This window comes from Nicotiana tomentosiformis, chromosome 8, assembly GCF_000390325.3.
Source record: "Nicotiana tomentosiformis chromosome 8, ASM39032v3, whole genome shotgun sequence".
In the NCBI taxonomy this organism is placed as follows: domain Eukaryota; kingdom Viridiplantae; phylum Streptophyta; class Magnoliopsida; order Solanales; family Solanaceae; genus Nicotiana; species Nicotiana tomentosiformis.
Window position 1 is genome coordinate 14,898,226 of NC_090819.1, and position 14,648 is coordinate 14,912,873.

Here is a 14,648-nt window from a genome sequence, read left to right on the forward strand (position 1 = left end):
AATATGAGCATATTGCTCCTTCGAGAAACCATGTGGAGCATCACTAGCTTGTTGAGAATCATGTAGATGAGGAGTCTCAGGAGTAGCATACATATGTACAGAAGCTGCAACTCTCTTATTCTTAGTGAACTTAAAATCTGAGGGGAATCCATGAAGCTTGTAACACTTGCCTACTGTGTGCCTAGACTTCTTGCAATACTTGCAGAATAACATGGATTTCTTAGGATCAAAATTCACTCTTTGAGGATAATTTCTGGAGTTGTTAAATTGAGGGGGCCTAGTAGGAGGAGCATGAGAATTGGCTAGGAAGGAGGTTGAATCAGGAGAGTATAGGGGAATTAGACTTGATCTCTCTATGTTTTTCATCTCTGATCAACACTGAGTATGCCTTTGCATATGATGGTACTGGACTCATCATGAAGTTGTTGCTCCGCATAGTTAGAATATGTGTCATTCAGTCTAGATAAAAATTGAACAAATTGTTGTCCCTCAATGAACTCAGGCAAAGTACCACAAGTGCACGGCCTACCAAAAGAGCAACTACCAATTTTATCCCAATAACCCTTTAACTTTGTAAAGTATGTAGCTATATCAGAAGATCCATATGTAGTGGCTGCTATGGCTCTTTGAATACTATAATATTGAGAGGTATTTGCAACACCATATCGTTCTTCTAGATTATCCCAAGCCTCCTTAGCAGTCTTGGATATCTCCTTAGATAGTGCATTCATAATCCAAGCTTTAACCATGTTATTACACCTCTCCTAATAAGGATAAAGTGCTGAGGTAGGTGCAGGTTTGGGTAAGGAACCATTGATAATTTAGAATTTTTTTTTAAGCCGAGAGTGAGATAATCATGCTCTCCTTCCACTCTCCATACCTTATCACAGCAAAAGGAACAGAAACTAACATTGTACCCGGAGTATCAGAAGGATGAAGATATAACGGATGAAAAAGATCGAGGTTAGGGTTTGAATTTGTGTTTGAAGGTTCAAGTATAACACGTGTTTCATAATAAATATCCATGTTTATGAAATTATCATAAATGAAAATATCAATTCACACAAAACTAGAAGATGATATACAATTATCTATTAGAATATGCAAAGTGGGAGAAGAGATGTCACCAACTGTACGAGAAAACCCTAAATTTACATTGATGTCGCGGAAGTGGAAATTTCAACCAAAACTTTGCATCAGCAACACAAATTGAAGACGAAATTGACAGCAACACTAAAAATCGCAGCTTCGACGAACAAAATTACCGAAAAATACAGAAATTGACGGTGCAACGAAATTGCTCCAAACCAGAAATTCGTCCAATAGAAACCTAGTTACTGCCGGAATCTACCAAGTTTGCTCTGATGCCATGTTAAAATCAAAGAAAAATGAGAGAATTCAAACCAATTTAACAAGATGAACCCTAGAATGTTCGAGAGTGAGAGAGACGACAGAGAAAATTATTTTCCCATTTTCTTCTGGAGTCAACTAATTACAATACTTTAAGTATTTATAGTTTCAACCAACTAGCTTATACACGAGTCCAAGACCCTCTTCTGTACATGTCAATACAACAACAAAAATAATTGAGCTTTATAGCATGAGCGAGTACAAGAGAAAGAAAGCAATACTAAGTTGGGCCTTCATCTAGTCTAACATATAAGGAAAGTATAACATAGGACATAAATATTTTTTTTATCCTTTTCCCATTACATATTTGTTCTGTTTAGTGAAAGTAGCCATCTCCTTTCCATGGCGAAGCAATGTCAATAGGCCCGCCAAGGTAACTCACTTGAATCCCCCATACTTTCTTACACAAAAAACTGGTTAAGACGATACCCAAATCAAGATTGTGGTTCCTATTTATTTTTATGTTTACAAAACCCTTAAACCCAAATTCAGATTTTACTATTCTATATGAGAATTTTTTGCTAGTGCAGAAAATAAAATGTACTTAAGGCTCATCACTGGCAAAGCAGTTCAAGCTTTATCCAGAATTCTCTGCAATGGCAGATCTCAATATTTCTACTCAACAACGTCAACCCGTATCCCAGCCAATTTTTTGGTTAAATACCTAATTCATTCTCTAGGATTTTCCAAAAAAGAAGCAACTTTTACTTCTTCTAAGCTAACTTCACAGAAAACCTTAAAAGATCCTGATTTAGTCCTCAATTTCTTGAAACAAACTGGTTTTGACAAGACCGACATCAAAATATTGGTTTCTAGAGCACCCACATTGCTATACCGTGATGTTTCCAAAACCCTAAAACCCAAACTCCAGTGCCTTATGGATCTCGGGTTATCCGGGTCGGACCTAGTGAATGTAATTGCTAAAGATTCAAATATTTTTATGAGAAGTTTAGATACTCATTTAAGACCTACCATTGATTGTCTTAGGAGAATTTTGGGTAGCGACGAAGATGTAGCTAAGGCTATAAAGAGAGCTCCTTGGTTGCTCTCTTTTGGTACTCATCATATTATGGAGACTAATGTATTGTTCTTGAGAAACTATGGTTTTTCTAATGTCATAGTAAAAAAGTTTGTGCTTAGATCTCCTGGTTGTATTAATCTAAAGCCTGAGTGGTTTAAGGATTTGTTGTATAGAGTGGAGAAGGATTTCCGAGTTCTGCCCGACTCCCCTAGTTTTCTACGTGGATTTCATGTGTTAGCCAGCCAAAAAAAGTCTATGTTGGAAAGGAAGATCGGAATTTTCAAGAGTTTTGGATGGTCTGATGATGATATACTCGAGATGTTTAGGAAGCTACCGTATTGCATTGCTAAATCAGATGTTAGAATTCAAAAATCATTAAATCTTTACATGAAGGAGCTTGGTTTTGAACCTGCTTATTTGGCTTCGCATCCTGCAATTTTGGCCTATAGTCTTGAAAAAAGAGTGGCACCTCGGATGCAAGTCTTGAAAATTTTGGATGAAAAGAAGCTTGAGAGGAGAAAGTGGACTCTTTATCGCGTTCTGATGATAACAGAGTCAAAGTTTATAGAGTATTTTGTGCTTCCCTATAAGGATCAGATACCTTATCTGTATGAATCGCATAAGAAAACTGTGACGCCTTAACAGTTTTGGTTTACTTTTTAGCACTAAGGGTGCTGTGACCTTTTTAAAATTATCATTTGTTGTCCAGTATACTTTGCTTTTCGTTTTTCAGTTGGTATTTTGAAATATATAGTTAGTGTTGCCAAAAATCATTTCTGTCCTGATAAAGCAAAAATATCATTGGAGTGTTTCTGTTATTTCAAACTCCATTTGCTTTCCAGTGACTTACTATTTGATAAACATCTAGCTAGCTAATATATGTCTCACTTTATGGCTTGTTGATTTCTGTTCACATTTGAATTACTCAATTGTAAACCTAATTAGTTAGTTCTGGAAAATGATAAACCAAAAAAGTGGAAAGCTTCTATATTCTCCATTAAGTAGAAAAGCAAGTGAATTAACTACTCTAGGAATTACTGTTATACCGTGAGGATATATATACCAGGTTTTAGGACATTGTGCTCCTTGAACCGAGAGTCTGTCAGAAACAGGCTCTCTACCCTCACAAGGTAGGGGTAAGGATTGCGTACGCTCTATCCTCCCCAGACCCCACTTATGGGATTACACTGGGTTTGTCGTTGTTGGTTGTTTCAGGACATAGTGCATAGGTTGATGAATGTTGTTGGCATTTCTTGACATGTTCTTCTATGGAGTTTATGTCTTTGGTTAGATCAGTGAGCTGCTTTTAGAGAAGAGGTTTGCAAATTATCATGGCTCGGAATGTACCTTGTTGTTTGACTCTGTCAGAGGCTACAATCAAGAGGAAAAGTTAGATTTTCTTATGAAAGGAATTGGGATTAGAACGAGAGATCTTGGCTTCTGCTTCCGTTTTATCGTATAGCCTGGAGAAAAGAGTCGTGCCACAGATTGATGTCTTGAAAATTTTGGATGAGAAGTTGGGTACGAGATATCAAGTTCTCGTACTTGGCTTCTGCTTCCCTTTTTGCTTTTAGGTGCAGAAATTATATCTTATTCACATTCACTTTGGCTGTTGAATATTTTTGCTGCAACTCATATCTTCAATATTGAATAATGCATATATGTGACTTACAATCATATATAATATTTCTAAGGAGTCCATTTCGATTTCCAATGGAGTCAAGTTTTTATCGAAAGCCACTGTCAGTCCAGTGCAGAGGGCCGATAATTTAGCAAAGAAGTTGATTTGCGTAAGGTATGCTCAGTCCGGTGCTTAGTATGTAGGGTGTCTTTTCCGGGGTAATCGGTGACTCGTAGGCAGTGGCTGTTTGCAGCTTGTATATCCTTTTGTTTGGGCTTGTCATAGCTGGAATTTCGTCCGATTCTCATATTTTCGTTTGCTATGCTCCACGCCTTCCATGGGCCCGAGCCCCCGAACCCGCGTTAAAATTTTTTGGGCCATCAAATACGACCTAAGGAATCATAGTCACCGCTTTGCCATGACCGTTCCTCGTTTTTTGGGAATTCAGTGGGTCGGGCAATGAAAGTATGAAATTGCCCTCCGTTTGAGTATATTTGCCCCTTAAAAATGATGAGGGTATTTTAAAGGCGAATACTCAAACGGATGGCAATATTAAATAATTTATGATAGTAAAGGGGCAAATATAATCCTTTTTCGTTTTTTTTCTTTGGAATGTAGACAAACCAAATAAAAATAAGAATATGATTGGCCTTTTCCTCTATTTTGCCTTTTCTTTATATATTTGTTCCTTTTTCTAAAGGGAAAAGGGGCAAATATACCAATCTACTTTGATATATTGTTCATATTTATCCTTCGTTATACTATCGGGTCAAAGCTACCATCATCGTTAGCAAAGTTTTCAAATTTGCTCTCTAACCTAACGGAAAGCCCCAAATCTCTTCTATTTACTGCAATTCTTCTCACAAATCAGTCACCTCCTTCGTGTGATCCACTAGAGAAGAAAAAAGGTCCATATTATAGAAATGAGAGTGTGGAGTTATAGCATAATTATTCCTCTTGTCTTTGGTTATGCTCAAACCATAAATGAAACGCAGAATTCACGGTTTATGGGTATGTCTCCAACGGAATGAGGATGAGTGAAATACCGTAGATAATTTGAAAGAGATTTATTTGATTCTTTAGGTGATCGAAATGCATTCGCTTACAAAGCTGTTCCTAATATTTTCTATCATGACTCTTTAGTATTGTTTGAGAAATCCTAAATTAAATGATCTGTTTAAATTATGTCCAACTTCAGAACATTCTTTCAAAGGAATATTTACTAGTGTTCTCATGCCTTAAGATGGCGAGTATGTTAAGTCTTCCTGCTCTAAATAATCAAGTGGAATAAGAAATCAACTTGTTGAGGATATTTTCTTATCTGGTAGAGCACACACACGAATAAGTAATTTGTGAGAAAAAATTGTAGTAAATAGAAGGAATTTGGGATTTGGGGGCTTTCCGTTAGATTAGAGGACAAATTTGAAAACTTTGCTAATGGTGAGGATAGATTTGACCCGATAGCATAACAGAGAGTAAATGTGAACAATATACCAAAGTAGTGGAGTATATTTGGCCTTTTTCCTTTTCAAAAAGTGAATTAATGCCTTTTATGCTTATTATCAAGTTAGTTTTACTTCTTACGCATTTATATAGTAAAAATGTCATTTATTTGGTAGAAACAAATAATTTAAGTTAAAATAAGGCTTCAAAAATAAAAGTTAACTATTCACTCGCTTCTTTTGTGCATAAAACACGCAATGACCACATGGACAAAATGGACTGTATTAGCCAGAGTTTTTTTTTTTTAACCACAAATTTAAGCAAGCTAATATATGTGACTTGTATCAACTTTTTTTTAAAAGTAAGACTTGCTTACACACTATCATTTTCAGTCCCTATGAGAATTTAATAGGTTTGTTATTGTTGAGAATAATAGCTTGTTTGAAGTGCTTTTTTTTTTTTTTTTTTTAGGTGTTTGGCAAAGTTTTTAAAATGAAAAAAAAAATACTTTTCCGTAAAGTAGGGGTGTATAATCAAAAGGTATTTGGGTGCAAGTTAGGGTTACAAAGTATGTATCAAGCCTTTTTTTAAAAGGTTAATATGTACCACATTCCTCGCTGCAAATAGCCCTTCCGTTTCTTTCCTTAAACTAAAAGTCCAAACACTTTCAATCTCTTTTATGTCTGCACTCTAGTCCATATTTTTAAGGTTTTCAATTTCTACTTGTGTTGGCATTATCAATCGAAGATGAAGAAGAAGAAGAAGATTACTGGTAACAAAGAAATACTTTCTGATATTGTGTTTGAAGTGCTAGCTCGATTGCCCATTAAGGCCTTAAACAGATTCAAGTGCGTATCGAAATCTTGGTCATCAATGATCAGTCACCCTGAATTCATGAAAATTCATAGGCCTTGCGCCGGTATATTCATCAATCTCTTCCCCATCGACAGCTTCTTAAACTCATGGGAATGATGTGAGTTCTTATTCTTAAATTATTATGTATTTAAGTCATACACTTCAATTTGTGATAACAACAACCCAGTATAATCCCACGAGTGGGGTCTGGGGAGGATAGTGTGTACGCAGACCTTACCCCTACCCTGAGGTAGAGAGGTTGTTTCCGATAGACCCTCAGCTCCCTCCCTACAAAAACTTCCCACTTTGCTCTTGGGATGACTTGAACTCACAATCTCTTAGTTGTAAGTGGAGGACGTGCTCACCACTACAGCAACTCACTGTTGTCAGTCAGTTTGTGATAGTAGGTTAGTTATCATTCTTATCAGATAATTAATGCTTACAATAAAAAGTTTGTAAATATTCTGTTACACTAGTGTTGATGCATAGAACTTCAACTCAATTTCTACGCACACTAAGGATCTGCCATTACTTATACGTTTAGGCCATTCTATTTTGCAGGAAGTATTTGCACATAGGTTAAGTTTGCCTTATTTTGGTTATGAGGATATTTCTCCAATTACAAACGGGCTTGTTTGCCTTTACACGGCTCATCAAGTTTCACTTTTTAATGTAACTACTCGTGAACTTATGGAGCTTCCCTCTTCAAGTTCACGTAGTGACGCACATAATATTTAATCTGCTCTCGGGTTTGATCCTGTGGATAATGTGTACAAATCTCTTAAAGTCACTACCCTTGCCAATCAACTAGTTTACAAGATCTTCACTCTTAAAACAAGTTCAAGATCGACATGGAGATGGAAAGATATCTTTCAGGAAGGTTTGCCTCGGTTTCCCTATTCCAAAGTTCAAAGTTACTCTGTGAATGGTATAATCTATTGCAAAATCCACGATCCAAGGAAAGAGTATCTTCTTGCCTTTGATGTCCACCAAGAGTATTTCACAATTTTCAACCGACCAATGCAAGAGCATTCGATATTCGATTTCATATTCGGTCAATTTGAAGGGCGCCTAGCCCTAGCACATAAGACACAATTTAAGACGGTTTTGAATGTTTGGGCGTTAGAAGATGACCAAAACTCTATATGGAGCAAGCACAGTATCAACATGCCAGATGAACTAGTAAGACATTTTTGTGAGGTCACACCTATTGGGAATCTTCCTTCTGGTGAGTTATTGCTTTGTGGTATGACATATTGCTTTGGCCGCAACTCAATTTTTATTTATGATCCTATCAATAAGAAATTTACAAAATTGATGGTTGAGCTTCCCTATTCACTAGGACATGTACAAAACTTTCCTAGTGGTCATATAACTTGTCTTATGGAGAAGATCACACCACTTCATGATTTAGTTGGATTAAGAGAAGATAAATTATTAGAAGGGGTGTCATGTATTAGCACAATGGGGAGTCTTAGAGTAACGGTCAAGTTGTGTCTGTGTGACCTATAGGTCATGTTTTCGAACCGTGGAATCAACCACTGATGCTTGCATTAGGGGTAAGCCGCGTACATCACACCCCATTGGAGTGCAACCCTTTACCGAATCCTGCGTGAATACGGGATGTTTTGTGCACCGGACTACTCTTTTTTGTCATGTGTTAGCATCCCCCAACTTTCGTTTATTGTGACATTAATCTCATGTTCTACTTTTGCTGGTGATATCTATTGCACTGAGTATGGAAATGTATGTGATTCTTATTTGGACTTTTATTTTATTTTCAATTATTTGGCCTTTTATCAAATTGACATTCTACTATACTAGGCAAATTTTATGGCAATCGAAGTTAATTGTCATCCAAACATCCTTGTTTGTTTCCCCCATATATATATATATAATTTATTAAACACCTAGTCACACCCTTGGGTGCCGAAATACTTGTGATTCTTATTAGGCCCTTTACCAAATTGACATTCTAGTATTCTACTATACTAAGCGAAATTTAGGGCAATCGGATTCAATTGTCATCAAAACATCCTTGTTTAATTTTTTGCCAGTAATACTTATCTATTGTTGTAAACAAGTTCTACTATACAAAGCGAACCGTATGCATATTTCCTCCCAAATTAATTCCACGTTTATCAAATTGGAAGGAACAAAACCGTGCTAGTTATGAACACAATTTTGTAATAAGACACTCACTGGTCTGTAGAACATCAAAGAGTTTTAGAACTTCTGATTCACAAATTTCAACAACCAAATTGATACTTCCGCATACACAACACCATTAAAAGGCAAACTTAGACTGTCAGTTTTTGTGTGTGCATTACTATAAGTGAATTTGATGTCCCATTGTTTGATTATTTCCTGACCTTGTACTCTGTCAGAAATTCCTCTGGAGGTCCGACAGCTGAAACAATATATCCAAATGAATTAGCACTCAACTTTCACTTTATTGCACCAAATTCATTAAACTATCAACTATAACCAAAAAACAAAAAAAGTCAACTTTACCTAAGTACCACAGAAAACTCACCAAGAGGAAACATCGGACATATTTTCTATGACACTTAAGTAATGAAAGAAAATTGAGTGACCATCCGTAAAATTACCTTAATGATATTCCTTTCATTATAAAGATTAAAAAGGGATCCAAGAAAAATAAGGGGTTGGTTCATAATATGAGGGACAAACTCATTTATTTTTTTGGGTGTACTTATTTGACGTTGAGCTTTTGAACTTATAAAAAGAAATGGAAAGGTCACAATATCTATTAAAAGAATCTTTCTTAAATGTAGAAGATTTGTGAAAACTATCATAGAAAATAAGTGAATTAGAATGATAAGGATTATTATCAATGAAAAAAAATCAATGCAGAATATAATCGTGTATTAATATTTTCTATATATAATTGTTAGAACAAACAATTATGTGTAGTGCGATGATAAATTAGTGCTTAATATACACACAAGAACTTTAGACAGGTAAGTATATTTCCAGAGAATAAATAAGTTGAAGTAATCTCATTAATAGGTACTAGTATATTTTGTTCAACTTATTTAGAAGACGTTTCAATAAGTTAAGTAGGCAAAAAACTAGATGATATCAATTCTGCCAAGTTTCAACATTGAATACGATTCATCTAATAGTTAAGTCATTAATTTTAAAGTCATTAATTAGAATGTACACTTAGGTGATAAATTCATTGAAGACACGTTTAAACCTTTTGAAAAATTTGCAAGAATTCCTTCTAAATGCCTATTCCGCCAGAATATATGGATGTGGGCTTAATTAGTCTAATCATTATAGTTTAATTTAATACTTATCCTATTTATGTGTAGGTTTGAACTTCTTCGTAGTTTATATAATGAAATAACAATTTAACCGAAACTTATTGTTTTCATACCAAGGCAATTATTATAATCATATTCAAAACAAGTTATGCATATGGTAATTAAATTGCAGGATAAAGAAGATCCCAATAGAAACGTTATAAACATAAGAATGTATACCTGAATCTGAAAAGATATTAACTACCTCTTTGTACAGATAACCTCAGTTGATTAGAACTTCGTGCTGATAACGTGTTATAAAATAAGAAGAAAACAAGAAATGAAGAGAAGAGAATGTAAATATTTCTCATTCAAGTAAACATAATACAGAAAGGAAAGTTCCTTTTAACCTTAATTTGCTCATTGAAATATAACAAACTATTCCTAGACTCTTTACTCCAAGAGCAATTTTGAAAAAAAAAAAGTTAATTCCTTCTTGAAATTTGAAAAAATCAAATATTGTGGATCACAAAAAAAGACCAAAATCACTTAAAGTGGACCGGATGGAGTACCATTTTAATAAATTATTGAATACTTATCAAGATTTTTACATGTAATTAACTATCAAATATCCTGATCGAATTAATATTTTTTACACTATCAATGTATAACATTTAAATTCCATAAAAAGAGATAATTTACCGATCCTTCAATTTCTGGGAAGTGATTCGTTTCAGTTAATTCTTTCTATTTTTCTCTCTTCTTTTTTTTCCCCATTTCAAATTACCGTTGTTAGCGCCAAATTTAGTTCGTTTGTCAGTTATATTCCGTTCGGTTTTGGCATAGCACCAACAGTACTTAACTTCCTTCTTTATACAAACTAACATAACCCCTTCATTTTAACTCTCTCTCTATTTTCTGCATTTTTCATTCTTTAATCTAAATCCTCTCCAATTTTCCAATTCTTATTGCTCAAAACATTCCTTTTTTTTTTTGTGCTGATAATGGACGACGAAGAAAAACAAAGACTGTGAGTTGATACGTATTTTCTACATTAACTCTTTTTTTCTTCTTCTTCTTCTCTTCATTTGGGATTTATTCAGTTTCTTGCTCTGTATACTGACTCTATTTTCATTTTCTTGGGTTTCAGACTTGATCTTTTCATTCATGATTACATGGTTAAGAAGGGAATGCGTAATACAGCTAGTACATTCGCCGCTGAAGCTAATGTTATACCACCAAACACTGTTGGTTAGTCTTCCTTTTTTGATAAATGTTAAGTATTAAAAACTGATTTTCCAATATAGTAATTAGACTTTGTTTTAAATGGAAACAGCTACTATTACTTTCTTTAATGGGGTCTCTTGTTTCTTGAAGTTTCTTGGTAATATTTTTACTTGAACTATCATGTTGCTTAGTTTTGCAAATGAAATGTGGTCATTTTCTTTAATTTATGTACACGTTCTTGAAAAGTTTAGTCACCATTGTTTTAGAGAGATAAGCACAGGTAAATTTCTCCTTCAGTAAAGTGATTTATTTGTCACGTTACTATTGATAGAGTATAAAAAAAAAAAAAATCATACAAATCTTCTTTTAGAAGTTTAAAAACTCAAGGTCGAGTTCACACTAAAAATTAGATGGATTAATGTTACTTATAGGTCGCGGGTTCGAGTCATGGAAGCAGCCACTAATGCTTGCATTAGGGTAGGTTGTCAATATCACACCCCTTGGAGTGCGGCCCTTCCTTGGACCTCATATGAACACGGAATGCCTTGTGCGCCAGGCTTTCCTTTTTATCCTTCGTATTGTGAACCCCCACTGTTTTCTTTTTCGTTAAAATGGAGGGCTCGTATGTCATGTTATACTTAAACTATATATAGAATCATGATTAATAATTAATATTGTGGGGATATTGATTCAGCTATGGATGATGGATTTTTTACTGCCTGGTGGCGTAAAGCCTATGGGATACTCAACACTGAAGTTGCATGGCCTGAGCACATCCCGCAGCCACAAGAACCAAATTTTAGAGAAAGGTTGAGGCAAGGCATTGGTATACATATTCCAGATTTTCCTCAAATGCCAGAAGAGCTATCTGCATCAGACTCTTTGGTCCAAGGACAGAGTTCTACTTCTTCAGACACAGACACAAATTTGCAGATAGAACCAACTCCTGATGCCCCTACAGATAACAGTTCGCGTCCCATTGAGCCAAATACATGTGATGAAGGTTTGTACTCTTGATAATGTCTGACATATGAAGTCACCTATGTAATTAGAATGTGTTTATATTGACATACTAATACATTAAATCCATGTTGAGCTGCCAATTGTAGCCTAGAGACTAAAGCATAGAGTTTCATATGAACACCTGTAGCATTGACAATATTTGCTTTTTAACATAAAAGGGGTAGCCTTGGTATGATCCTTCTTGGATTAGATAGTAATGATTAATTTTAAGGATACTGGCAGATGTTTGGATTGATCTACTAGTTTGCATAATAGTACTCAAGCTATTGTCATTTTAATTCTGAAAGGACAATAAAGAGTGAGCACTGGCGCGCGTTTATATAAATAGTTGAACTAGAAAATAGATTTAACTCTACGAGCAATTACCTAAGGCGTATGACTATCATTTTCTCTTACGTTTTCATTCCTTCTATATACTTATCTCCAGTGACGTATGACCATACACTGACAGTTACTGAGATTACACTCTTACTTTGGCTTTATTTACCTGTTGTTTGGAGATCTGTATCTTTAGTGTATGTATGTATGCATGTGTGTGTTTTTGTGCGCTCGTGTGTGTACATACCAGACTATATCTGCCACTAATGATAGCGGTATGAATGAGGTAAATAGTACTACCTGAGTGTTTAGATATAATGTCGTTCAATAACAAAGAAGGAGATGGTAAAATGCACGGTGAATCTCTTAGTTAATGTTTTTGAAGACCACATTTCTGGTGGTCATATATATATATATATATATTTGCAAAGACCATTGATGCTAAGTAATGTTTGGTAATGAAACTGCTTAAGAGTTCGTTTTGAGGCTTACCAACTCCCGATACCCTTACAGACAGTTCGCGTTCTAAGCCAAAAACATGTGATGCAGGCTAAGTATATTCTTTGCTGCCCCTACAGATTTGCTGGCTAACTATATGTTAGTTATTAGTCCTTCCTAAATGGATTAATCAGTTGTGTTTTAGTGGCAAACTAATAATGGATATTCTTCTTTTCTTGCTGTTAGGCACTTCCAACCAATCCAGAAATTTGCAGACAGAAGCAACCTCCAATGCCCCTACAGACGACAGTTCGTGTCCTAAGCCAAAAACATCTGATGCAGGTTTGTTTGATTGACAATATATATTAATCCGTCTTAATTCCATATTAGTTTCGTACGTATTCTATCATGACTGTTTAATTGGAGTAGCATAAGGACTATATTCAATTGTTCTCACATATTTGGATTTTGCTGACCTATGAAAGTATAGTACTACAATTTTTGTTTTCTGTTTGCTAGTTTGTAGTTCTTTCCAATTAGATGAATTAATCAGTCGTTCTGTTTAAGTGACAAAACTATTAACGGACTGTCCTTTTGCTGTTAGGCACATCCAACCAATCCAGAAATTTGCAGACAGAAGCAACTCCCAATGCCCCTACAGACGACAGCTTGTGTCCTATGGCAAGAACATCTGATGCAGGTTTGTTTAATTGCAAACTTTAACATTTTGTTTCTTATTTGAAGGAAGCTAGTGAATCATGACCTGTTTTAGGGGTAAAGTAATACTAACTGATATATATTCTTGTTGGTTTTTAGGATCTTGAATTCCAGCCAATCTAGCTCTTGACTGATCTACCAGTTGACATGGAATGGAGAATGTGATATTTTGAGAAACACACTATTAACTGATCACATTGAGCATTTCACTTCCTTGTAACTTTTTTTTTTTTGGATATTATCATCTCATATACTTTATACTATGAAGTCGTGGCTGCGCGTGCATTTCACTCTATCTCCGCCATTAATGCTAGCTAGTGATGTGTATGAGTATGACTCTATGAGGAAATAATAGTTCTACGTACTGCAAATGGTAAAAATGGATCTCTTATGCAGTTTGGATTGATCGTCTTCTCGTTTGCATAATAGTACTCAATTATGCTTGACTGCTCAACAGAAAAGTTCTATCTCTTGACACTTAACCAAAAACATCGGATATCATTATCTCATTATTATGTTACAATATATATGAAGCTGTGTATGTATGCATGTTTTGTACGTAAGAGTGTGTGTGTGTGTGTGTTTACCATAAAGAAGGAGATGGTAAAATGCACGCTGAATCTCTTAGTTAACATAATAGCATTGCTTCCCTGGTTTGTGAATAAGCATCTTAGTCAATCAAATATGCAGATTATATATCTGTCAAAGGGATTAACGATGAAGGATTAATGTACTAAGCTAATTATGATCAACTCCTTCAGATACTTTAATAGACTAATGTAGTTTAATATCTCAAATGGTTAACCAACATACAAATTTTTCCAACAAATTAAAGTTACTTAATTCATTTTTGCCACTTCAAAGTCATCTATCTTACATCTTAAAAAATCCAATTTACGACTCTTTCTATCAAAAGTCACTACACTTACTTTTATCACTTTAAACTCACTAAACTTACTTTTTCTCTTCATTTGAGATTATGCATTTCTTCCTCTGTTACTGTATGTATAATGTCTCTGTTTTTTCTTTTTTAATTCTTTTCTTATTTTCTCGATTATGAGGGGTTTGGTTTTCACTTTTCAGACTTGAACTTTACATTCATGAATACTTGGTTAAGAAAGGATTTCGAAGTACAGCCGATAAATTCGCCAGAGAAGCTAATCTTATTCAGGAGCCTATCGGTTAATCCTCCTTTTTGATGAATGTTAAAACTGATATCTTCTAAATTTGCAAATTAAGTAATGCCATTTTCTTTAATTTATGTCACATTCTAGAAAAGTTTAGTCAGTTTTCATGTTTATAA

At 34.8% G+C, this 14,648-nt stretch overlaps 3 protein-coding genes across 3 annotated transcripts; 2 read left to right on the forward strand and 1 right to left on the reverse strand.

The window, feature by feature from the left end:
* Positions 1 to 362: 362 nt before the first annotated feature.
* LOC104110953 (uncharacterized) lies at positions 363 to 749 on the reverse strand. The gene has a single exon (XM_009620527.2). The coding sequence runs from the start codon at positions 747 to 749 to the stop codon at positions 363 to 365; it is 387 nt and encodes a 128-aa protein (XP_009618822.2).
* A 1,199-nt stretch (positions 750 to 1,948) lies between these two features.
* Positions 1,949 to 3,073, forward strand: LOC104110952 (transcription termination factor MTERF8, chloroplastic-like). The gene has a single exon (XM_018775873.3). The coding sequence runs from the start codon at positions 1,949 to 1,951 to the stop codon at positions 3,071 to 3,073; it is 1,125 nt and encodes a 374-aa protein (XP_018631389.1).
* Positions 3,074 to 10,778: 7,705 nt separating this feature from the next.
* Positions 10,779 to 13,680, forward strand: LOC117280235 (Y' element ATP-dependent helicase YJL225C-like). Its single transcript, XM_033659913.2, has 5 exons — positions 10,779 to 10,873; positions 11,544 to 11,852; positions 12,875 to 12,970; positions 13,233 to 13,328; positions 13,445 to 13,680. The coding sequence occupies exons 1-5, from the start codon at positions 10,798 to 10,800 to the stop codon at positions 13,450 to 13,452; spliced, it is 585 nt and encodes a 194-aa protein (XP_033515804.1). The 5' UTR covers positions 10,779 to 10,797; the 3' UTR covers positions 13,453 to 13,680.
* Positions 13,681 to 14,648: the final 968 nt, after the last annotated feature.